We start from the raw sequence: 27,069 nt of genomic DNA on the forward strand, positions 1-27,069 counted from the left end.
CAACATGCTTTTCCATGACTGCTCATAAATTAATGAACCGTATTTGTCCTTGTCATAGTTTTGACTCCCATGGTCAAATGTAACTCTTTACGTTTGCTTTTCATCTCATACCTCCGTGTGACTTATATTTCAATGTTTTTTCTTACCTGTGTACCACTTACCTATGTATAAGGCCCCTACACGTTACCTCACACCACCTTAAGTTACTGATTGCCTTTTGTATGTTTTTATTTCTCCTGAAAATATTTAATATTGAGGCCGATGGAACGGCCCCATCATCTAAGTCAAAGTAAAATGAGGGTGGAAATATGGAAGTGAAAAAGTTAGGCTTAACCTCGAAGTTGTTAGCAAACTTGTCTCGTAAGATGAATGACGGCAACTGTAAAATGGAAGAATTGAAGATTTCGAAAGAGAAATCGGTAGACATTTAAGAAGTCATTACAAGCCAATGGTTTATGTTCAAGATACAAAAGATCAGTTGCAGCAGTGATTGGAAGAACTTCCCATAGGAATCTATTGGTAGGGTATTCTTCTTCGGGGGCTTTCTGGCAAGCAAGTGAGGCCATGAGACCAGAGACATCATCATGAAATGGCATTGATAAAAAAAGTGATATGTACCTCCAGCTAGGTTTTGAGATGTGTGTGTGGTTTAACTTACCGTGACATTCATGCAATAAGTTTTCACTGTCTGTGGTTTTTTTTGCCTGTGAGATAATCCATGTAGTAATGGTGCAGTATCTGTTATTTAACCGTACTGAGACGTGCATTGGCCTCATTTCAACTCCTTGCTACCCACACAAATATCATATTGTCTGTTGTGAGTTTTGAAGCTCAAATTTTTTGGATGTCAATAACCCCCATGTGCCAACAGATAGTCCTGGAGGCTTCTGTGCTATTAGCATCTGGCTTTCATTAATGCTCACCCATTCAAGTACTGACCATACCCAACGTTGGTTAATTTTACTGAAAGATAGGCTAGATGTATATGACACATATTCCAAGGAACTACAGTACTGTATATGAATTTTTTACCATGAGTCTCATACTCTTCTGCCATAACAAGTTGTAAGGTACTGTTATGAACTGTTCCTCAGGAAGGTCTCGGTTTTAATTTATAATTTGAAGAACCAAATATAGGTTCGTCTGCAGCTTATATAAGTGTGGCTAGACACTTCATTTCTCACTCAACTAACAAGGAGTTCGGCCCAAGAATTGAGTGAAGTGAGAAGTTTTTTCAGTATACTGTTTATTGTCGTTAGATTAAGATGTTTTTATGCCAGCAAAGATTAATTCTAGCCTAGGGAGCACACCTTATTTATGTTTTTTAACCCTGCTCCAGTGGTGCCAAGAACCCTGTTGTTTAACTCATAGAGGGAGGAGAGAATCATTTATTGTTATGTACTGTATAAAACAAGTGAAAGGGAAATGAAAACCATTATACATTTGGAGAGTGAGAGAAGATAGATGTGCTTGAAAGATTTACTAGTTCTTCTATCAGCTTTGAAAGACATCAATAAATAAAGTAAAAGGTTGTGTAAATCACTTCTAAGCTGGCCTGTTTTGGTACTGTTTCCCTCAACTGATAGATAGTCTTCCAAAATAAAACTGTCTAGTATGTGGAGGTCTCCAAAAGTGCAGATGATAATTTTTTAACTCCAGTTTCTATCCGTTGAATCTAATTTATGTTATTCATAATACCATTGAGTATCTTAAATATTCTTCTTATTAAATGACCTTTTAACTGAGGCTTCTCTAGAGAGTATGTATTGAATCATTTAGCCTCATGTGATATCCAGTCTCTGATTGAAGGTAATAGTTTGGATGCTCCTGGGTCTTCTCCTCAGTTTCTTTATATTAATGAGAAGATTGTAAGTCTTTCTCTTGATAATAACTTGCTATCTCCTTGCTGAGTAGGTCATACACAGCATTGTTGTTGTAAGAACCTATGTAGATGGTTTTGCATTTATCCAAGATGCACGACATCGGCTATTTTTCCGACCATTCTTCTATTTAGGTGATCATGCAACTGTTTTTATTGTTTTATCATTTTCATCACTGATGCTCATTTTTTTCTTCAACAAATTTAATTTCATAGTCAATCCAAGTTCAGGTTATCATGAAGGTAATAAAGAGCAAAGGACCAAGTACAGAAGCCTGAGGCAGACCCTTGGCAACATTTTGCCAATGATGGGATGTCCCAGTCTTAAATCCTGTCTCTTAGTGCATTTGTGACAGCTCGACTCCTGTCTTTTACCATTAATCTTTTATGTGGCAGCTTGACAAAAGCCTTCTGGAAATCCAGTTAGAGTACTTCCATCATATACATGACATATTGCATGCTAGGCATCTGAAAAGTTGTTCAATTCTAAACGTCTCAATATGTCATCTGTGATAGTCTATTTTCATACCAGGAACTAAAGTCAGACTGTTGAGGCCTGTAGTAACATGGCACATCCTTAGAACCCTTTTTGAATATTGTTCGAATATTCTTAAAGTTTCTAGTCTTCCATTGGTTTTCTTTACTCCATGGATTCTTTGCAAATGTCACAGAGGTGAGGATCAGTTTCTTCTTTCACTTGTTTGATCACCCTAGGGTGAGATCCATCTGGACCCGAGGACTTGTAATCTTATCATTTTTACAATTTCTCCTGTTATTTCAATTTTCTGTAATTTTTTATCTCCTAATATCATATTTAGACATCAGGAAAATTTTAGGGTCTTTAGTGTACACACGGGCAAAATATCCATCTAACAGATCAGCCATACCTGCAACAATGAGAAGCCTATTTTACTCTTGATTGCTTTCCAAAAATAATTTTATGTAACTTCTTGCACTCTTTCTTCATGGCCCATCTCAGTCTCTTGTTTGTAATATCTGATGAACCATCTTGGCTGTGTGATCCCATTTGGTGTTATTTTTCTTTTCTGGCTAGAGCATTCTTGTACTAGAATTAAAGTTTTAGTGAATGCCATTTTTGCTCTGAATTTATTTCTGAGTTTCTAGAGTGTGCATGAGGGCATGATCTAGCATCACATGAATAGAGATGCCTCAAAAGAATTGCTAGTTCATATGAGGAGACCCCTTTAGAAACTATAAATTATTAAATCACAAGACTGTGACAATCAGTTTGTTTTTGAACTGGTAAGTAGAGGTGAATACTAATCACTACCTTAACTTATAGTGTACCAAAATGCAGCTGTCTTGTATATGAGGACGTTTTTACAGTGGCTGGTACTAAACTTTTTTAATCTGTTTCTATCTGTTGCATCAAGTTTGGCAACTAATTAAGGTAGAGTCATGCAGTCTTTGTTATTTCAACCTTTGCATATATTTAGTTCTTTTGTTAAATGGCTGCTTAGCTAAGGCATCTCTAGCTTGCACATTGAACCAGTCTAGCCTCCTCTGATATCCATATCTAATTGATGGTATTAGTTTGGCTGCTCATGGCTGTACTGTTTCTAATCGCTCTATGTCCCTCTGGGTTGGTGGCCAGAATTAAAAGATACATTTTAAGTGGGGTCCTTCTTGTGTATTGTATAAGCAAAGTAGTGTCTCCTTTTCCCTAATACAGTATTAAACTGATTTTGAAGCTCTCATAGTATTTTCTAGGTTTCTTCTCAATTTGTTAAAAAACTGTAAGTCACTAGTGAACATTGCATGAGTAAAACAAGAGGGTTGTAAATTGTAAGGGTCCTAACATATTATAAGGAACAGTAAAAGTATTATTTGCACTGTTTAATTGCATTCTAATGAAATTGCAATTTCAACTATGCATATTGTAGTAGGAAACATAAAAAGACTGAATACAGACTTTTATAAGTCAAAATTTGTAACTTGTACCATTGAATAAAAATGTTTACTTTCATAGGTGCAATATAAACTCAGCAATAAAATGTAATTTATTATAAAAATAGCCTCACATAAAAAACTTGTTAAAGGACAGATAATTGTACATTTATTGTACTACATTATGCCTTGACCTACCATATACAGTACTGCACTTTTAAAAACAATGTTGTTTCATACACTCTGAGATGCCACTATACTAGATCTACACTGTGTACTCCTAGGTTAGGTGACCCATTCATGTAGGTGGAAGTATAAAGGAGTATTTTGAGTGGAAACGAATGTTATGCACAAATGAACGCCTTCAATAAAAACAGCCCCTCCTCCTCTACAAACAGTAAAAGATAGGGCAGTGGTGAGATAGAACAATTAACACTGAAAGAAGCAAAATTACATGAATTGTGGAAAAATAATAATAGGGTTGGTGAGAACGGTGACTTAACTCACTCATTCATTAAACTGTTGACATTATTGTAAAATGGTGGGAGGAGACCACAACAATACATTATTCAAATAAGACATACAAATGGATGTGGATCCCTATTCCCAATCCAGTTCACCTGGAATTCACCTGATGCCTAATTTTCAAATCCTGCTAGATAGAGAACAAGACTTGGTCCCAACAAAAGGAAACAGACACACAAAACAGAGGTCAGTCCAGATGGGTAATGGGACATACAGAAATCCAGTGATGATTAAACATCATTCTTCACATGACTAACTCTTGGTAAGAAAAAAAAAAAAATTAACATCTCTAATGCAAAACATCCACCCTGCAAAATATGCTTCAGTGACATCAGTATTATAAATCATCATAGTGTACATAATCTCATTCCTCTAGCTAACCACCACTGACTGTCTAGCCTACTGAAATTATTTATGATTGTTAAAAGTTTCAAACATTTTGATATGTATTTTTACATTGCTTATTTTGATATGTTACAATAAAACATTACATGTAAGATGAACAACATTTAATCTTTTAATGTTATTTTCTTCTTTCTGATAAGTATTGATTGGAGAAAATGATATGCAGTTATTTATACTGTAATGCAATACAGTTTTGCTATTAATACTGAAAAAATTCATAAGAAACAATACTTAACACTGCAGGTCACCTATGATATTCTGGAAATATCAAAGTAATGATGTATTGTACATGTTCATTTCATTATTTATGTTATACTTTCCTTATATTATGACTAAGTTCTTATCACATTCTAGTAAAGGTTATGCTCTGTAATTAAGACAAACTTCCTCCATAGGAGGATGGAGTTTCACGTAATTTTAATGTCATCAAGAGATGACTCATAATGCTGCTTCATGAAGATTTTTTCCTGTTGATTTTTCACACTGATAAAACAAACATGTTCTTTTTGTTTTTACATTTTGTAAGAATCAAATATTCACTATAACACATGATAAAATTTTAAGTCCAAATCTCCCCAGTAACTGGATAAGATATTTAGTTTGACTTGCAAGTGGATTGTTTTAAAGAACTTTGCAGCATCTCTGCAACCTCAGCTGCATCCCTTTCTGCCATTTACTCTTCATCCATTCTGTTTGGTATCTTTCTACTTTGCTTCCCAACTTCTGTAACTTTACCTTGGTCCAATATTCACAAGAATTTATAGAAATGTGACTTGGTTGCCTCACTACACTGTTTTAAAACAATATTTAATAATAAATTCCCTGTTATGAAAGGTTAAATACAAAACACAATACTCCTATGGTATGCCTCTCATGTTAACCGAGAAGCAGCTAACCTTTCTTCTAGTTGAGCAGTAGTTGGTATTTCTTCTGGCTGAGTCCCAGAAGGCAATTTTTTGATAGGAGAAATAAATGGTATTTCTAACTGAGAGGAATCCAATGTCTCTTCTTTCGGCAAGTAACCATCCAAAAAACATACTGAAAACTGATCACGACCCATGAGAGCTACACGTGAACCAGCTGGATTCCACCTGTTGATGAGTAATTAACACAACTTTTATCATTTATACAGCATGATTTAGTGTGGCCAAATATACTAACCAATCACACTGGTATATAGTACTCAAAAATACAAACCAATACTGTTTGCTGGCAATCCATTAAAAAAAAAACATGTAAGAAAACAAATCTTTCAACAGCAAAGCTAACATTGCATTAGCCGTGCCATAAGGGGAACACTAATTGCCTAACATACTAGACTTATTTCTGCTCCCAAGTGTGGCATTGAGAAGTAATTAACTACATGTATACTAATGATCAGTATATTTGAAAGCAATAATTAGCTGCTTCAAAAAGTATTTTAATATTTTTTACAAAATAGGGAAAGAATTCATTATATTCACTCATTTTCTTTGAGGATCACAAAGCCTCTCAGAAAACTTATAAGTATCGTTTTTGTTGTTTAAGTAGTTATATTGCTAATGGCAAAAGGTCTGTCAAATCTACAGAAGACAGCATTACAATAAGACAAAAAAAAAAAAAAAAATTAAAATGTCCTTTATTTCCTCCAATGTAAAATTACTCATTAAACATCAAATATAAAACTGGGCTGCACTGGACTTTGATCAGTTATAATACAGAGGCAAGGGACCACAAAGTACTTCAGTATAAAGGTGATCTTTGCAAATACTGTTCTGCAATAAAGTTTTGTCAAAACCTGCCGTTTTAAAAAATGATTCATTTAAATGGTTTATTGGACTGGTATTGGGGCATTATAATAAAATAATTATTTTTATACAACAGTTTACTTGTGTAACAGCTACCCCTCTACTCTGCTCTAATAATAAAATTACTTTTAACATGTACTGTATGTCAGTAATCATTCCTGCAGCTTTAGATACACCAAAGCATCTGTAATGTGAAAAAGCAACACATACCTGAGTGATGAGATCTGCAGTGTAGGTGCCCCTGGTACAGCAACAGTAAGACAGCCAAAAGGTGACCAAAAATATACATGGCTAGTTCCTGTGCATATTGCTAACCTGGGCTGCTGCGGATCCCACGCAAAATCTGAAGGAAATCAATACTTTGAGACATGGCAGCTAACGTTGAAAAAGGTGGGCAACACTAAAACCCATTAAGTAATTATTTAGGTGCAAAATCTTCTAAGTAAACCTATAATACATAAATCATTTCACCAAGTCTGATTATATCAAAATTGACCTCAAAAACAAGTTTATGCATTATAGCAGAAACTTTCATCCAAGAAAATAATGTGATGTAAACAAGTAAGACTTAAAAAAATAAAACTGGAATGCTGTACAGACAATTTCTTGACAATGAGGTAAGTGCTGTTCATAATCTTATTTTACATAGCAAGCTATTCTATTTTATACTACATAATGTCCTTAAGAGGGTTGTACCTTGTGCAGCACACAATAGTTGGTATAAAAGGTTATTTGCAGTGTTGCTACAGTTCCCAGAGTACTGCTCTCAGCCTTTTACTTTTCATCTGGTCCCTTTGGTCTATTCCAATACAGCTGTGCAACTAATTTAACTCTGCCTTGCTCTAGTTATCACCTTGCATATATGAGCTAATCTTTGAGGTGAGCCTTACAAGCGTTCTCTAAAGAAATTTACAATACTAAAAATACTAAAAAATTCATCACTTGTAACATACTTGCTGCTGCCTGTTGCATGTAAACATTACTTTCTTCAGTAATTTTATATTTTTCACAGTGACATTCAATTTTGACAACTTATTGTGTTCTATAAAAGAGTTCATAGGTCTGGTTAAACAAATCATTTACAACTAACTAACCCTTTGGAAATAGAATGCTTAATATTTATCCCTAAATAAGAAACATATGATTTGAAATTACCTTCAAATGTATAATATTAGCATTTTGTTACATCTCATATAACCAGATTGGCCCAAAATAAAAACAAGTGCTCTTACCAGGCATGCCAGGTAGGGTACTGTTCATATAAATTCAAAACATATACAAGAACTGTAACAAACTGTAAAAAGATTTACTAACCTTTAACTGGATTTACGTGCACAAGGACAGCCTTCAACATGAGCTTTGGTATGCTCCATATCCAAATTGTTGCTGGCATGTTATCATTGCGGGAAGCAAGGTAACGATTGTCATTGCTGAATAAAAGCATACCAATACCAAGTCGAGGCTGTGTCTGTTTGCTGGGCTCTACTGTAATCGATGCTAAGGTCACTGGTCTAGTTTCTTCCTCTTCATCTAGGAAAAAGATGAAAGCATCAATGAATGTGAATGGCTGCTTCAAGTATAACTGCTCATATTCTATTAAATAGAGATTTGAGAAGGGCATGTACAATTACTAAAAAAAAAAAAAAAAAAAAAAAAAAAAACTGACATTTCAGCATGAACACAAGAAAGCAATTATTGCCATATACATCCACTGCAAGATCAAAGATGAAGAACCTCACACACCACACAAATTCAAGGTACACCTAAACAGAAATTTAATTAACAGTACTGCAAATAGTGTACCACTCACTTCTGTCTCATTAACAAGCAAATACTTAGGCCAAGTGCATATAACTATGATACCTTAATCCAGTTTAACTTTTTAAAAGTAGTCTCTGTCACACTTGAGATTCTTGGATGTTAAGAGCCTCTACTTCTAACACTTGACCATCTGTAATTGCTGTATTGGTACCCCACAGACAGTTGTTATTTTAATTAGGATGATTTACTCATCACAACACAGTAGGTTGAAATTTAAACAAACTGTTGCCATTTTAATAGGGAAATACAGTTCTAAAATGATGTTTTAAATCACATAACTACTAGTCCTACATTACAGCATTTTCTATTTTTGTTAAAACCACTGAATCCATGGTACATACTTACATGATGTTTCTAGAACTAATGGAAGACCTTGAACAGAAGCTAATGTTGCTGGATATCCTGTTAAAGGTTTTTCTACCTCCTTATAAATGTTACAGGATTCAGAATCTATGCTTGAGCTGTGGTGAAACTCTGTTATTACTCGCCAAGTTATGTGGTTCATCAACCGCACCTGTAAGTCAGGTTTTTTAGTCTTACATGTTACCAGCCCATATGCATAATACAATTGAAAATATTTTGACTTATATTGAAATTCCAATGAAGTGAATGGTCTAGCCATATTATATACCTTCTTGGTATCTTACAATAAAGGGCTATGCATAAACAATAAAAGGACTAATATAAAAAGGATACAATAACAAAAAGCACCTATTCATCATTAACAAATAGTCAGTGACCTTGTTTTTACTAAAATTGTGGCATCACTTGAATAAGAACTCAATATAAAATCCACTTCTGAACATACCTTTTGATCATAACTACCAATTGCCAGAAACTGACCAGAAGGAGACCAAGACATTCCTTTCACTCCAAGTGCCCATTGGTATGCTGAGTATACAGATAAGCAATGGCCAGTCAAGGTATAAATTAGAACTTTGTACTCAAGTGGGGATTCCCAAATTATTAAGACTGATCCATCCTTTGCCCATAACATGCCTGCAAGATCTCGTGTTGCTACTTCAAAATGCTGCAAAAATAAAAGCAAAGAATGCCGTTTTTAAAAATAATGAACACAGCTAAGAAAAATGTTAATCTACAGTCTGTTAAGAGCAGATTTGCTGTTAAAAGCCTCAATATGCAAAGCATACACGAATTAAGGATTGAAATACTATTTTACCTTAACTAGCTGCCATGACTTTGTTGCCACAACTGATACACAGTCCTTACATTCTCTCCTCTCAGCAACAGCAAGGTAATCATGATCAGGACTAAATTGCAGGCATGTTGCTATATTCTTCGGATGTTTTATATATGACACAGACTTGCTGATTAAGGACCACACAGTGACTCGTATCTGAAACATTTACAAGTGGTGTATCAGCAGTAGATTCCACACAGAAACATGTTATGATTATCAAAAGTATGAAGATAATCAAATGGAACAGAAAACGGTTATTTCAATGATAAAGTAAAACAACATATCTGATCATAAACTAATAGTAATGTTCATGGTCAAGTCTTTCAACTGTTTATAAAGGCTCATTCATTACTAAACATACTATTTGTTATTATAAAACAGTGAAGATATCTGCACAGCAACCGTATGACAGCTTACGGGACACCATATTTATGCATGGCAAGTTCCTTTGCATACTGCTGACCTGGGAGCATAAGACTGCTATGAGTTGATTTGATAGTGAGGGATAAAAGGATGAAAAATGAGATGGTCAACCAAATAAAAATATGGAAACTTGGAAATCATGTCAAAAAGGAGTATCAAAAAAGTGTCAGCAAACAACAGGAAAAAATAGTTATTATAGTGAGCTGAGAGAATGCTTACCAAAGGCAACAAAGCATACCAAAGGCAACAGAAGTATGTGGTGTAACTCTGAAGAACATACAGAAAGAGAGGCATGGTGGTAGAATCAAGACGTACATAAGACAACTGAAGAAAAGACACTCTTCAAGCTCTAGCAGAGGACAGGCAGGGAAGAGTTTACAGATGCATCTAGGGAGAAAAGAAGGGAGCTAGAAGGAAGGTGGCAAGAGCAAAGAACAGAATTTGGAAGGACAGGATTCAGAATCTCACCACTGCAGAGGGAAAAGAGAAAATATCCCAGATCGAGAAATGGAGCAGGAAAGATGGAAAAGATATGAAAGGAAAGAATGTATAAACGATGAAAATGGGAAAATTGCAACTGAAAAGAAAGAGATACTGGAACAAGTGATACTATATTTTAACAACCTTCTGAATGAAGGAAATGAATATGAACTACGGGATAGTAAGATAGAGGACTAACTAAGAATGTAACACCTCAAAAAGCTATGAAAGCTAACAGGAGATGTAAAATGGAAAAGACCTAGGACCATATGGAATAGGTGATTCAATAAAAACACGAGAGATATTTATCCAAGAGCTTAAAACATGAAAACCTGACATAAGAAGAGATAGGACCAAATGCGTGAGAAAAGAGCCATAAAATTAAAATATACAAATGATATACTGTACAAGGAAAAAAGGGATGCACTGCTATGTGGATACTACACAAAAAAAGGATTGTTTCAGCATGCTATGAACATATCGAAAAAGGTACTGGAGGAGAAGTTACAACAAACTATTAAATCAATAACTGTCAGTCTGGTTTCATGCCAAAGAAGCAAACAACAGGAGCAGTCTAGATATTGAGGCAACTAAAGGAAAAGTACCATGCAGAGATGATCATACAATACATTTATAGAACATGGGCATACATTTGGCAGAGTACCAGACAAACATAAGGTGGACAGTATGAACTCGCGCACACAAACACACACACACACACACACACACACACAAAGTACCAAAGTAACTCATTAACCTAGAGACATTTCTACATCATAACAACAGTTCTACAATGAAGACAGTAGCATGTGTATCAGACAAATTCGAGAAAAACGTTAGAATACATCAAATATCAGCCCTTTGCTCTTTTTGTAATATTTGAGGAAACTACAAAGGGGTGCTGGGAAGGTGGCCCGAGAGCTGGTACGTCGTGTTTACGGCAGAAAACCGAGGAAAAGGTTATGCAAATGTTTAAAATGTGGAAGAGCAGAAAAGAAAGATTATGGTGACTGGAGAGGAAGTACAGAAAAAGACAGTCAGTAATTGGCAATGTGGCTGTTCTGGGAAAGCATAGGGATGATCTCAGTTCTATGTATTGAATACAACAGATGTGTCACAATAACTAGTCTTCCTGTAAGACTGAAAAGTATTAAATTATCAATACAATGTCCTTGTAGAAAAACCTCAGTAATCTGACCCAACCTGGGTAAAAGAAAGGACACATTTGCTAGGAAATACAATTATCACTGGATTCTTTTCCCGTCAAACATAAATATTGCTTCAGGGCATATTCATGTATTAAAGATAAACAAGAAAATTGGGACACCATGAAATATAGAGGACCCTGATACCCCAAAGGCAACATAACTGCCTTACTAATAAAACACATCTAACCTTTTTATACTTCTTTGCATAGGTAACCCTGTACTTATTGTACTTATTGTCTGAATATTTGTTAATGCTTAGTGTAAGTAGTTTCAAGTCAAATCTCCCTTTACAGGGTTAAATATGAAATTCTGTCAGAATTCTTATTTGGTCTAAGTCTTCATCTATCCTTGTAATGTCAGTTTTAATAGCCACAAATCAATCAGTCCTCATCTATCCCCTTTTTCAATTATTTTTGGGCCTTTTTATTGGGTCAAAGCTTTCTTTTCCAAATCACTTATATACAGAACCATCTGCTGCTACCAAAACACTATTTTCAGATCATTAGTTTTACTCTTGCTGCAATACTGTTTTCTTGTCGGGATGCACATAGCCTCTGAGATCATAATTTTTTTTGACAGAATTACTACTAAAAGCAATTTTTCCTTCTTCCTAAAAATGGTAACTTTAACTCAGACCAGTGCCAAAAGCATCCTGCTTAGCATTTTCCAAAAGCTGTTTCAAAAGTGCATTTGAAGAGCTAGAGCATGCTACTCGCTTTATAGTGTCAGCATCCTCCGTTTTGTCAAGGTTCTACATGGTCACACTACCATGTTCAAATAGTCTTTCATTCCTTTCACTATAGAACAGTATATTCCTGGTGGCATTACTAGTGCCAACGCTCAAAGGTTTAAAAAGGCTGTAAAGGTACTTGCTATAGTTTGATTTTTAAGAATGTGTATTTTTGTTTGCTCAGTTATTTCTACTCTTACTCAATTGTTACTTTCCCCATCAGTTTTCTCTTGGAATTGGAATACAGAATTTAGGCCAAAAGCCAAGCACTGGGACCTATGAGGTCATTCAGTGCTGAAAAGGAAATTGAGAGCAAAAAGGTTTGAAAGGTGTAACGGGAGGAAACTCTAGCAGTTGCACTATGAAACAATTGTTATGAGAGGGTGGAAAGTGAGATGGAAGGAGAATATGAACAGAGGTACAGTAGAAGGAATGAGAGCAGTTGCAGATAAGGGCTAAAGGGATGCTGCAGAGAACCTTAAGTAATGCCTACAGTGCACTGATGGCACTAACCCCTTATTAGGTTCAGTTTTCTCTTTACTTAGATAGTATTCAGTAAAGACTTCTTCCATACAAATAATCATAACAAAAGAAAAAGTAAACATAATACTGACCTTTCATTACATAAAATGACAAAACAAAAGCATCTTCTATTACTATTACACCACTAATACTCCAGCCAAAAGCACATACACAGTAGTGCGCTTGACTAGAGTGAGTGAAAAATGTCTCCTCCTTTTCAAGGGGACTCATTCTTACTCAGTTCTGAAAACTGGCATTTCGGAAGTAGTACAAGTGCATATCATTGTACAGTATAAGCAATCCAGAGGAGCACAAGTTTAAAAAATACTGTATTCAACTAAATCTTCTTTCACAAACTTCAAAATAAAAACAATTGACTTACATGAAATTCTGCAATTGTGAGAATGTGCCGGCTATCTGGAGCCCAGGATACTTTCACAAGGCCTGCTATTCCCTCATCTATTTTGCAGCGCCAGTCAAGATCTTCTATCGACCAAACTTCTGATAAGCCACGTTTGTAATTGCAAGTCAGAATATAGCATGAATCTGGTGACCATTCAACATTCTATGCATAAAAAAGCAAAAATACAGCTGTGTAAGAAATTGGTCTTGATTAAACTAATCACTATGTAATTAACAAAAACTATCCCTTTTCAATATTATTCACGTCTTGCATAAACACATTTTATATGCTGGACATATTACCTATGAATTACATTTTTCTGATATATATAAATCGGAAAGGGGGTGTTACACAACTACATCAACACACTTTCAGGAATGTTTATCTTACAATACAGGATCCTTAGGTAGAGACAATTAAGAAAGGTTAATATGATTTCTTTCGGACACAGTTCAATCAGTTATTTCATATTAAGGACATTTTGCTAAATGATACATTTCACATTATCCATTAAGGTAGGATCACCATAATTTTGTTCCATAACATATGAACCATTTTTCACGTAAGAATCTTTACTACCACTCCAGTACATGCCACAACTCAGTGCATTGTTCATTGTTCTCCTGCTGCTGTGCTTCCCTACATCACTTCTTTACCTGTGCCAGGTCAAGACCAACCCTCTATTAGCTATAATATCCTTGTCTTGGCACCTTTCATCACCACAGCAGTCATAAAAACTTATAAGATTACTTTCTTCAACTCCAAAGCCAAAGAAATTATATAGCCCCCAGATTAAGTTCCTTTCCTTTTCTTGCTGGCTTATGTCCCTCTCCTTATCCTGAAGACATCATTGGTACAGGTCTTAAACTTATAAGTCAAGGTTTTATCTCAAGAGCAAGAATTGCAGAGAACATGGAGAGATATTTCAAGGGATATTCCTTAGCAACCCTGTTAATTTATCAAAATACCTACTGTCTGCTTTTGCTAGAGTGTAAGAAAAGCTGACAAAATATATAAAAATTATACAGGAATAATAATCAGACAGGACGCACTCCTACTTTAGCCAGAAAAATTACCACAGGTCATCATCTCTAGAAGTACCGGCTGGAAATGAAATGATAGATTTGTGGATACTGAGAATACATTTGAAAGAGTAATGCAACCAGCAATTAAATGACCACTACAAAGGCAGAGGGCACTAGAGAGGCTCATGTATCAAGTGTGTAATAATATTATGATACTATACACTATGATACTAGACCTAGAGTGAAAACAGTGCCAAGCATGACAAAAATTTAATATAAAAGTGGATGTCCATCAAGGATCAGTACTGAGCTCTTTATTGTTTAATGCAATAATTGCAGAGGATAGAAAAGGGCTCAGACAGGGAGACCTCACAGAGCTGAAACCATAGGACAGCAGAGGGGAGAAGTAAAGACTGAGAGTCAATGCAGTGCCATCTGAAAGGTGGCTATCTGAGTGATGTGGGTGAGGTGTAAAGGTAAAAGGAATACAATGCATTGATTGTAACAGATGGTATCACAAGACATCAAGTATTCCATACACTCCAGAACTTAACAGAGTAAGAATAGTTGATGTTTGGATGTAAAAAAAAAAAAAAAAAAAAAAAAAAAAAAAGAAGCTAATGATGGGGAGATGGGCTGAGAGGGAGAATATTTCTGCTATTTTGGCAACACCACCCAGAATTGTGGGACTGGTACTGATGGGGCAATAGGAAAAGAGCAGCAACACCAGATATTCAAAAAGATCACTGTACAAAAGGCATTTAAATATAAATGAAACACAGAAGAGGCATGAACACTTCCAAAAAGAAATGAGAAGAAAATTACTAAAAACCATGGTCAGAGAGCATGTTAAAAAGATTATAATGCAAAGAAGTACTAGAAAAATGTCATTTAGACGGGGAAGAGCAATTTATTTTTCTTTTTTTTTTCAGGTCTGGAGTGGAAAAGGGCATGAGAATGTCAGTTCCACTAGCCTTGCTCATAAAAGAAAATAAAAAACGTGTGTTGCGGAGTAGCATGAGGTCAACAAATGTGAAGGGACTGAAAACCACAGTATGGGAATGAATAAGGACTGAATTCTGGCAGTGTGCACAGTCTAGAATAGACTGAAAAGAACTCATCATATATGTGGGCCTGGAATGAGAAAACCTGATGTAAAAATATTAATAGTGATCATACCATCCCAAAACAATTAATCACAACAGAATACAACATATTCAGAAATGAATATGCCAAAAATAATGAGTACATTTGAACAAAAGGTTACCAAAGAATTAATAAAGCATAATAAATATGGTATGACGTATATTCATTACATAATGGTAAGGTGATACAGCACTTATAATGAACACCATACCAACTTTATAGATGTAGAATATGTAAGGCAGAAAGCTAATGGGCACTCAAAATATGCCTGCTAATGAACCAAGGCTTAAAGGGACAGTATGGTCAATCAGACAATAGACTTTCTTGTGGAGGTAGGTCTCACCCTGCATCAATCACGAGTGCTTAAATACAGTAATTGGGTTATTACGGTATATGTAAAATCAGTTATTGTCTGTTTGTGTTTTATGTACACATTATATTTCCAGGGTATGCCACTGAATATTAAAAATAGATAGCTAATCTTCATTACCAATTAGCAAATGATGAAAATTACAATACGATGCATGGTAAGGAAGTGTTAAAGATTTGGCTTCAAGAAAACTAAAGTTTAAAACCATACAGTATCTTTACATACTGAAATATCAGTTGTGTTTGCCTTGACTAAATACTACTACTATTCTTACCTGAACTACATCAATGCAGTTGAAGGTAATTACTACTTGTAAGGTTGATGACTCTCTAATTTCTAATCTTGCAGTCACAGGCACAGCACAAAACCGACCGTCAGGTGACCATGATACCTGGCCCCCACTTGCTCTCATTACTTCCGTGAAGTTCATATTTTACCTTTTGCTATACAACCTGAAAGACAAATTAAAAACTTCAGATCATTACATTTTCTTTTCCTGCACATTGAATTAAGAAAATCTAGGACAGATGCACAGGTTAGGAGTAAATCAGCTACTTCACCCTTGGTAAGTCCCATTTTCAATACACTGCTACAGTATTTCTAAATTAGCATCTACAATGAAAACTAACGATATATGACAATTTTTATTCTATTTATTTCTATAAAGATATTGGTCCCTCCTGTCTATCTATACTGAAAAGGCACTAACCACTTGTTCAGCAAACTTTTCTCTAACCATTCAAATGTAGATCAGCCATAGATTCAATCCTGGTTAACACAAAGAATGTGTACATATTCTTAACCATATCTTCACCTTCATAATAAGCATACTTGGCCAGGACCCCTTAAACTGGAATTAAAATACCACTAATTACCTTATTTAGAATTACTAAGGCAAACTCTTCAGTTTCTAGTACATTAGTTTCCTTTTAACATTGTTCAGAAATGCCTAAAAACCACCAAGTAACCCACTTTTATATAGCCTAAATAGTGATTAAATCCTTTCTTGCACAGAATGATCTTGCTACATTAAAATAAAATTGGTTTACTTAATGCACTGCACTGCTCATATGAGATGGAACATGAACAAACCATGACAATTAAAATTAATTATCTGAGGCCTATAGTAAGTATGGTCATTCATCAGAGCATTCCTACTGATTCGCCAAAGACCTAGGCCACATCCTTGGTCAATCTGCATATGCAGAATCTTGACAGATTACAGTATTTTCTGACTTGTTCTATCCCAAATTGTAGTGAAATGAACTAATAAAGAAACCCTCTGACATTTATAACAAACAACAGTTTTTACTCTTATCATTTTTCAACAGGATTAGTGCATCATCAGATACCCTATGCTATAAGCTACCCTTGTTCAGCCCATCTACAAACCACCCAAAAATACAAAAATAACATCATCATAATTATGGGCAGCATGTAAAATACTGTACCATGAATTCTTGCATTTGCTATTATCAGTTAGAGACTAATGAAATATCAGTTATTTTAGATGATTTAAGATAAATTAGGTATGTTTATTGACTAACAGACCAACGGTCATTTGGAGAGGAAAAATAATATTTATTTTGCACAACAAGTACAAAATATGGCTATTGGATGGAAAATAATCACAATCACAAGGCAATAAAGGTATGCAACAAACAAATCTTGCACATGTGGCACACACAAGGAAAACTCTGCAATGAAAACAGGAGAGAGCCAACTGACGGCTGAATCACAGTGGAGGGAGGGGGCTGTATGAGGTTGGGTCAAGCCTAGGCATTACGATTTTGTTTTTGAGTCAAGACAGCTGAAGTGCCCCTTGCACAAATAACTCCATTTATGAAAGTGTAGATTTGCATTCCCACTGAAACAAATACAGACTTTCTCTTACACAGCCATTTCTATATCATTTACAATGAAATGCAATAACAACAACTTATGCTCCACTTCTTCTCAAAATGACATTTGGTCTGCTGATCTACAAGCCAGAAGACTCAAACCCATCACTGTGCAGACTTACTCTAGACCAGATTCAATCTGTCACTCAAAATCATTCTAACCAAATGTTCCAAACCTAACCAAACCTCAATAACTTACTCTGTGTGGGAGCTTTTGCTCCTGAAACCCCATATGCTGTAGGGTCTTTGGCTAACAGTCTTTAACAATGAAAAGGAGCCTGTCTTAACTACAAATTCAATCTCTAACATTGCATAACAACATGAGAAAGCGCAAAGGAGCAAACGCAGAGTAGGGGGTAGGGGCTACTGCAGGCCTAGTAGGCATTTTCAGAGGGAATATAACCTAACCAGACTTACCCTTACCTAACCTAACCTAGCATTGGACATCGTGTCTTACCCTGGCCAAGCAATTCGTGACCCACTATTTTGCATAGTACCCAAAGAAAACAATGTTCATTTACATTATAATCAAAGTTGTCAAAGTTCAACATATTATCCTAAGGTTAATTAGTATAAAGTAGATTAAGTAATGTACCGTAGGCAAAGTTCAGAGTGGCAGCCAACCAACGCGGGTTATCTATTCCAAAAGGCTAAGGTAGGCATAGCGAGGCTAGTTCCGCTGCAGTATTTCCAGTCACTCAAATTCCACTTTCCTAATGCATTACCTCCTCCCACAGGAAATGCAGTAGACCACATCCATTATACCCCAACGAAGTACCAAAAGCTGTCTACTGTCCGACGGTGGGCTATACTCTATCTTGGGATCGGTAACGGGCACAAAGAAATGTAATCTTTATTCATACATAATACGGTGAGAGTTCATACAAGTTTTGTTTATGATAAATAAATCACTTACCATGAGTGAAGTGACAACCAAAGTTGTGGATGTTTGTATCTATAATTGAAAAACTGAGCAGTATTAACCATTTCCTTGTTTCGAATAAAATTAGACCACACAATTTCCACTGTCCCCAGTGCACAAGGCAGTGATAACGTCAACTCGGTAACTTTTTGTAATGTTTCTCACTTATGTATTTGGCATAACGGTCTGTCCTTTAATTGTAAGATATCTGGCCAACGCTGATCACCAGCTGGACAAATTGCAAATGTTTTAATCCAAGCTCGAGCAAATCTTACAGAACCAGGGCTATATGTCTGAAAGAAGTATGAGTATAAAAAGACGCGCACTGTCAATCACAAAGCCCCGACAAAATAATACTCGTACTCGTGTGTTTGTTTCAGTCAAGATTTTATGATTAGGCTCCAGGATGAAAATGATGCCCATTAAATAGCATACAAGTTTCATTACCAGTAGAGAAAGATTTCAGTATGAGTGTTAAATCTGAGAGTTGGAAGTATCTTGCTGAAAATATTGAGCCAAAGGAGGTGTAATATAATTTGCTTAATTTTTATTCGTGGTCTTTAAAGTAAATCGATTAATTTCAGTTTCATTTACTGCCACAAGAAAACTTGGGTTAATTCTTTTCTCTCCCTTCACTTTCACTTTGTTTGGTTTATCTACAGCCCTCCACAGGGATGATTCCTTCTCTGGCGGGACCTTGTACAATGCGTCTTCAAAATAATGCGCTTCTTATATTTTATACTTGTCTTTTAGTGTTTTCTCGTCAGTATCGTAACTCCTGCAGAAGAGGAGTTTCCTTGGTTCTTTTTTTAGATTTGCCTTCTTCTTGTATAATCTTCACTTCAGGCGGTATTTTGTTGTATAGTCTTGGTGCGCAGTGTACAAATGCTCTCTCGCCTAACTCAATTGAAATTTGTTATAGGTTCAAATATGAATATATGCTTCACTTGCGTGTCTGATCACAATATTCATTTCAGGTCTAAAGAAGCTTAAGCAGTTTCTCAGATATGTTGGTTCACCATATTATAGTACTTTAAAGACTGTACGAAGTATTTTATATTCTATTCTAGCTTTTACCGGGAGCCAATGTAGCTCAGTTAATGATGGGGCTATTCTATCACGGGAACGTAGTCCTTTTATTAACCTGGCGAACGAAGGTTGTTTATATTTAAGTAGTAGCCTACCCTGCCCATGAAAGTAGCATTTTTCTCTTTTTATGTTCAACTGACTGATTCTTTCTTTGGTGGTTACCTGCACGTTTCCTCACGTTTTGATGGGGTCCTTTGACAGAGTAAGGCACTGTAAGGGTCAGTGCGCATTTGACTCTTTAACGCGGAGGTTTTGCTGACCACATTACCGCAGGACGTTAATGCGCTGGAGATTTTCTGCAGTTTGAAGGACTTACTGCCTTTGAGCCTCCTATTCTGTGTATTACGGAGGACGTTGCTTTCGTCCCTCTCTACCTGAAGACCCTGGTGTTTACTGAGAGGCATTTCATGTGCCCTGGTCGGACGCCTTTCTTGTGTGTTGTGGAGGGCACTGCTCATGCTCCTCTTTATCTACGCCTTTGCATCCCTAGACTTGCCCGTTGCCCTTGGAAGGACAACCTGTCTTTCCCCGCCTGGTTCTCTTTTGATAGCCGGTAAGGATATAAACTGAGTTGATTCTTAATTGGCGTCACTGCCACGGGTCAGTGTATCCTCCGGTCTCAGACCCCTTGCAACTCCAGAACCGTTGTTGGACAGCCGTGTGTGTGTGTGGTGTTGCCACTCTTACATATTCAGCGTATTCAGCTTGGTGTTGGGTTAATTAAAGCATCATTGTTTATAAACTATCTGTTAAATATGTGAATATATATACTGTGTTTATGTAATTTAGGATTGAGGTTCTCTACCCTTTCGTTCTCATCTACTAAACTTCAGGGCTTTCTAGAAATAGGTGGTTTTCCCTCATCCTTCTCGAGACTATCTCTTTGCCTGTCGTGTGAAGGAGAGTATTTTTAGGTAAAGGTTTCTTCTACACCCTTCATCAGTTATTTTTGTAGGTTTATTAGGTTAAGATTTATTTGTAATAAATACTTTTAAGTGTTTTTTTGGTATTTTTTTATCCTCTTTGAGTGCGATTGCTGTATTTTTCGTTGTAAGGTGATCTTGCCCCTTAGCCTTAAATTTAACCTTTGTGGCACTGATTAGTATTCTTGTTGAACCCACTATGACACCAGTTAGAAAAATAGACCCAAGATTTAAGGGATGAAGTTTGTATTAACAGTTAACTATTGCGATCCTATCAACCGTCAATCAACATTACATGGAACACTTTTCTGAAAAGCAATGTCACGCTCTAGCATAGGTTGTGTTTAATTCAAAGCCAATAAAAAATCGTTTTGGGGTAAATATAACAAAATTATGCACAGAAGAAAGTTATACAATAACTGTAACAAGAAGGATTTTGAGAAGCGTATATTAACAGAGTGATTATGCCTCCGAATTATGAAGACATAAATAATTGTTTCACTTGTAATACAAGTAACTAAAACGAAGTGCTGTATTTTTTTCATGATTATCAAACTACATAGGCTCCGTATTAATAATAGAAAAGTAACAACATTCTTTTAGGTAATTCTGGATGGTGGACTCTAGCAAAACAGCATTTGTTTACCTTCGTTTCGTTCTTTTAAGATAAATTACCTCCATTTTAAAGCTTAACGTTTAAATATATGCTGGTATAAAATAAAATAAACTAAATATGAATAATTGTCATAAGTTTAGTTATCTGTGCTGTAGATAGCAGTAAGGAAAAAAAAGGAGATTAAAGAATTCCTAAAAGCACTGCCTAAATATCTCGGTATGACATCAGTTGTTATGGTGGTGAAGTGGAGAGTAGATGTGCAAAGTTTCGATGCATATTAGGATTTATCTAGTGAATAATCGCTGAGGATTTCCTACCTATAAATCTCTGTTATCGTCAATTCCGTCCTAAGGTATGTTCAGTGACCATGGCTACAATTTACTGTAAACGTGTGTGCCCTGCCCAGGGAATAATAGGATTCGGTATTCGTGTGGAGTCTTCTGCATCAGGCCAACCACATTTGATATGGTTTTTACGACGAGAATATGAATTACATCGGTCCTTTTGAACAATTATTATGGGTTAAGAAGTATTATTTATTAATATATCTGAGCGGAAAGTATGTGCAAATATTGGGAGTGTTTCCAAATATTAGGGAATGTCTTGCCACCCTATTTCCCAAGTTGAAGCACATCTATGTAGGATAGCTTATCTACTGAAGGCCCAGTTATGATATTATTTTCTTTGGGTCCTAAATTTTCAAGTTTTCCCGAGATGTGGATTCCTTCTCAGCTGTTAGTATAAAGGTATTTTGCCATCGTGTGGCGTAGGCCAGGGTTGGTTATTATGGTATGCGTGGAATGCTGAAATATGCAGCTTGCAAGGCAAGTCTGTTCGTTCCTCTTCCAACAGTGTAAAAAGTGAGGAGGGCGTGGGCATATTACCAGGTTATATAGCGTATGCTATATGTATGCTACAGTAAGAGGTATACTGTCAAGGCTCAATTAGTTTCTAGCTTACCCTGTTTTTTTTTATTGATTTATTACTTGGATAACTAGGCAAGTTTTCACTAGGTGACCGTGGGTATGGTCCTCTTATGTAGTCTAATTAGGTTAGCCTAGCCCAGTCAGATCGGGCCTGCTGTAAAGTTAACACAGTCATGGTTGCTGTCAGTAATATCATCAAGAATAACCTCGTTGTTGCTCCCTTGTGTTGAATTTATAGATGGCAGGGTTGAATGTTGTTTCACTGTAGCCTAAGGTTAGAATATATTTATGAAGGTATAGGCATTGTATTTGCCATGTGTGCATTTTTTCAACTTATCAGAATTATTTCTGGCTCAGTTTAGGACATACAGGAGTCAGCTTGGTTATTATAGTTCAGAAGGCTGCCTTACTGTTAGTTTTTAAAAGGAAAATGTTATAATAGATAGCGGATCATTTAACTATGTGTTTTTAGTAGTTTTGCTATTTTATTCCTATTAATTATTTTCACATATGACTATTTTGGTTTGTAGAATTGGTTTTTAAGTAATAGGTTTTAACATAATCATTTCCATATTTTGAATAAGGTAATACTGTAATGATGGTTATGTATTCCAAATTACATTAGTCTGTACATTATCCTCACTTACAGTGTTAGGCTTTGGACCTGAAAGTAAAGATTGAGGATTCACTTCCCGCTTAAACTGTATATTTATGTAAACATTACCAGTCAGTTGTAAGAAAGCAATACATGGCACATCATTGTATCTTTCTCTTTTCCTCATCTCCCAGAGTACAGCAGTACTTTTTATTGCATATTAAGAAGTCAGCAAACAGTAAAAAGCTCTGTCACATTCATGTTAATCATACATTACTGTATCCTATTCATTAGGAATCTTTATATTACCATCTTGAATCTTGTTTTAAATTTTGTTTCACTTATTTTAAATTTTTAAAAATATTCACTAGGTATGGTTGAGATTTTTTTTTAATGTTCACACATACACAGCTTAGCATTAGTTGAGATATACCCAGAACTTTACCTTACTTTTCTCTGACTGTAATTCATGTATGTATTGTGTTGTCAGTCTTACTGATAAAGATAGCTAGAACATTCATTTTCAAATATAAAATGACTGTAATTCATGTATGTATTGTGTTGTCAGTCTTACTGATAAAGGTAGCTGTAATGATAAATTAAATTACCCATATGAATGCATTCATTGTAATGGAAACCGTGTTTTGTCTTTAGAATTTCGTGAAAGACGCAAGCTTACTGTCAGTTTCAGTTTTACTAATACTATCTAGTAATGCATAGTTGATGGTTATTAGTATAAATACAGTAGATATATACATATATATGCTAAGAAAAAAAGATTCTTAACATTTAACGTAATTTTGAAATGCCATTTTTGATGGAATAACAAGCACATAGTCTGGCCATGCTTGAAAAAATTTTTGGATGTGTTTTAGGCTATATACAGCTATTAGAATGGAAGATTGTTTCTTTATGTAATTCTCAATTCAGATTCAAGGTTTTTGTTGGTTAACATATCCAAAAGTATTAGGAAATCATTAAGTTAGAAATAAATAGTTGTAAACCTAATAAAAACCAAAAGGTAGCCTTATTTTGGATGCAAACGTTGGTTTGGTAAGTGGCCAGTAATGGTTGAAGTCTTGAAAATTGACAAGAAGTAATTATCATTACATGTACTTTTCAATATCAGCTTTTTCCTCTTGTGGGTTAGACATCCGTTGAGTTTTTTCCACTCTTCTATTCCGTGCTCTTTCTGCTTGAACTCCCATCCGGCCCAGGTTTTCACTTGTTTACTTGTTCCATGATTTCCTGGTCCTTTTTTACAGAGTTTAGTACTACTACTTCTGCATTGGCTGCTTGTCTGACTAACTGTTCCTCATCCCTTTTCACCATATATCCAACTTTTGTAGATTTAGGTTAATGTTTTTAGTATCTGTCTTTGGCAGCACAAAGTGTTATAATACCTTATCATGGGGATAACTAATGGTGTTTCTGAATCAGGGTGGGTATTACTTGTAGGCTGCAGTAAATGATCATATCGGTAGATTCGTTTTGTAAGGATTTGGGGCATTCCTGTTTTTAACTGGTAAAAGTCATCAACGTGAAGTTATTCTCCAATGATTTTTCTATTAAGTTAAAAAAAAAAAGGCCATACACTGCACATTAGGGAGTACTATATGTTTTTGGTATTGCGGTGCTGTTATTGTTGGTGTTTTACAAGAGCATGTCATTTAGAAGCATGGTTAGAGGTTGTCGAGCTAAAAGCCGTTAGCTTTCTTCATTACACACGTGAAGCACGTACTCATCAGGAACATGTGTTTCTATCCTATTTCATCACCAAAGTTCCTAATAATACCCTGGTTGTGCAAATTGCAACCTTTATTAGCCTACTGGTGTTTATTTTTACTTTTTGGGTTATTCGGTTCTCAGTTTTTCTTGATTCATTTTTTTAACCTTTCGTTCCCGCGATAATAACTGAGATGTTAACGACATAATAATGAACCATGCGGCATACATTCCGATCAAGGAAGTATCCTCATATACACTTTCCTGACGTAGCCACAAACCAGTTTGTTGACTGGTCGTTTACTCAACGAACTTGTTTGACCATAGCCCCTTCGGCCTTGACGCTGTATGGGACATAATCTTTCATAGTGTTATTTTTCAACAACTCAAGTGGCGGGAGTAATATTGACGAATTCTTCCCTGTTCTGTGATGACCAATAAAGAATGGAAAATATTTGATTACTGTATAATAATACATCTATAAATTAAACGATTCCTTTATATTTGGAACATCACAAATATTTTAACAAATACCCTTCATAAGTAAATTACAGATAAACAGTATGATAAGCAATATAAAAACTACCGCACAGTTTGTATATGGCCGACGCTCGTCGAATTGTAGCTAAACCACAATGGTTGTGCGGCGTCTTCGTCTGCAGACATCCCAGAATCTAGTCGTTCTTAGAATCATGACCATTGCGTTCACAGAATTTACTTGGTGGAAAGCATCGGATGTGACGTCATTTTTAATGGATTCTTGGCTGTGTAGGAAGAAGATTCTGCCTTATTAAAAATTATTGCGCCATTAGCCGAGTTTACTGTAGTATAGACTAAAGAGTTTAGTTTCCTGATAATTCTTTTCTCTCCCGTAAAAGCTCACATAATAATTATTTAGTATTCATTTCATGAAAGGTTGGGCAAGCATGAACACTCTAAGGGACGTTATCATTTTGTTAATATAAAATACAATTACGGAATTTATATGTCACAGGAAATATAAAATTTGGACCTTAACTTTTTGCTGCAGTTCAACACAGCTTGGTCTCAACGAAAGCCTCTTTACTGAACAATACGAAGCTGCTGCTGGTAGTATTTATGTTGTGTGTGTGTATGTGTGGAAAAGAATGGTGTGTGTGTGTTTACATAAAAGAACTCTTGTTTTTTTATGTTTCCAGAATCTTAGACGTAGATTTATTGTTACCACAGAAGGAAATTCCTGTGATAAGACGTTTAAACCGTAATTCTTTGCCATCCTGAATACTTCCAGTCACATCAGGTAACCTCAGTTAGGCTACACACACTTGAAATACTTGTATTCAAGCAGTTGATTGGAGCAGATGTGTTCGTGCGTCTTCTCTCCATAAGAATATATATGTTGACAAATATATAACACCTATTTTACGCACACAAACATATACAGTATATATATATATATATATATAATCAGAAAGCTACAAACGTCCTTTAATATCCAATTCACTCTACCTCGGAAGTAATATATTTTCATATATGTTACCGAAGGGGAATTTTTAGGTGATTTGTGGCCGACTGGTTAGTGTGTCACTGTAGTCCTGATTCCCCCGTCCGTCGCTGGTTCGATCCCACGGGATGGTGGACTTATTATCACCTAAAAATTCCCCTTCGGTAACATATATGAAAATATATTACTTCCGAGGTAGAGTGAATTGGATATTAAAGGACGTTTGTAGCTTTCTGATTGTATATGAATCACGGTGATGTGATAAATAGTCATATATATATATATATATATATATATATATATATATATATATATATATATATATATATATATATATATATAATGTAATTGTGTGTGTTTGTACAGTGTACTGAGATTTTAAGATTAACGATAAAGACACAAAAGAATTGTAATCTTGTTTCTTAATTATATTGAGACAGTCTGCTTTAACTTAGGCCTAAGGCAGACGTATCGCCTTTAGAATTTGATTAACCCCTCCCTTCGTAGGATTCCAGGAAAGATGTGTGCGCGTTGAATATAAAATTTTGTATGTATGTATATATATATATATATATATATATATATATATATATATATATATATATATATATGTGTGTGTGTGTGTGTGCGTGAGTGTGTGTATGTATGTATATAATTATATATGTGTGTGTTTGTACTGTATTGAGATTTCAATAAAGTCGCAAAAAGAATTAAAATACCTTTTCCTTAATTTTATCGAGACTGTATGCTTTTACTTAGGCCTAAGGCAGGCGTATCGCTTATAAAATTTGATTAAATCTCCTCCTCCGGTAGGATTCCAGGAACGATGTGTGGGGGTTAATTATGCATCGTAACGTTTGTAGATTCCAGTCCTCTTATACATAACTCATAGTCTATACTTTAGAGATGTTTGATGTGTATATTATTATCTGTATTTATGATATTGGTTTTCCTAGTTCATTTTAGCTTAGTTTTAAGTTCCTCCTTATTATCAAGGTTCAGCAAATGTACCACAGTTCACAAATTAACAATATGGTGGTTGTAAAAATTGTCATT

The 27,069-nt window shown here is 35.4% G+C and overlaps 2 protein-coding genes across 24 annotated transcripts in view; one reads left to right on the plus strand and one right to left on the minus strand.

The window, feature by feature from the left end:
* Positions 1-3,888: 3,888 nt before the first annotated feature.
* LOC136846033 (WD repeat-containing protein WRAP73-like) lies at positions 3,889-19,052 on the minus strand. 2 transcript variants are annotated; one of them, XM_067116661.1, is made up of 9 exons: positions 18,651-19,052; positions 16,108-16,285; positions 13,272-13,454; positions 9,506-9,682; positions 9,134-9,355; positions 8,671-8,839; positions 7,819-8,034; positions 6,715-6,847; positions 3,889-5,808 (listed from the first exon to the last, which is right to left on the minus strand). In XM_067116661.1, the coding sequence occupies exons 2-9, from the start codon at positions 16,261-16,263 to the stop codon at positions 5,589-5,591; spliced, it is 1,476 nt and encodes a 491-aa protein (XP_066972762.1). In that variant the 5' UTR covers positions 16,264-16,285; positions 18,651-19,052; the 3' UTR covers positions 3,889-5,588. The 2 variants fall into 2 exon arrangements, with proteins under 2 accessions (XP_066972762.1, XP_066972763.1); XM_067116662.1 differs by having other exon boundaries at positions 18,330-18,877.
* A 2,455-nt stretch (positions 19,053-21,507) lies between these two features.
* Positions 21,508-27,069, plus strand: part of Ehbp1 (Eps15 homology domain containing protein-binding protein 1) — a 745,592-nt gene continuing 740,030 nt past the window's right edge. For 15 of the 22 annotated variants that reach the window (XM_067116671.1, XM_067116668.1, XM_067116674.1 and 12 more), the window contains exon 1: positions 21,511-21,636. The gene's annotated coding sequence lies outside the window, so the exon portion shown is untranslated. Of the gene's footprint in view, positions 21,637-27,069 lie in introns of all 22 variants that reach the window. The other 7 variants (XM_067116663.1, XM_067116669.1, XM_067116678.1 and 4 more) reach the window with 2 other exon arrangements.

This window comes from Macrobrachium rosenbergii, chromosome 14, assembly GCF_040412425.1.
Source record: "Macrobrachium rosenbergii isolate ZJJX-2024 chromosome 14, ASM4041242v1, whole genome shotgun sequence".
Classification (NCBI taxonomy): Eukaryota; Metazoa; Arthropoda; class Malacostraca; order Decapoda; family Palaemonidae; genus Macrobrachium; species Macrobrachium rosenbergii.

What these genes read in the sequence shown, in the direction of transcription:
- LOC136846033 (XM_067116661.1), bottom strand. Translation starts at nt 16,263, where the DNA reads ATGAACTTCACGGAAGTAATGAGAGCAAGTGGGGGCCAGGTATCATGG. An exon ending in TCACAATTGCAGAATTTCAT is followed by an intron (nt 9,683 to 13,271) that starts GTAAGTCAATTG and finishes TAAATGTTTCAG; the next exon opens with ATACGAGTCACTGTGTGGTC. An exon ending in GCACGTAAATCCAGTTAAAG is followed by an intron (nt 6,848 to 7,818) that starts GTTAGTAAATCT and finishes GATTTCCTTCAG; the next exon opens with ATTTTGCGTGGGATCCGCAG.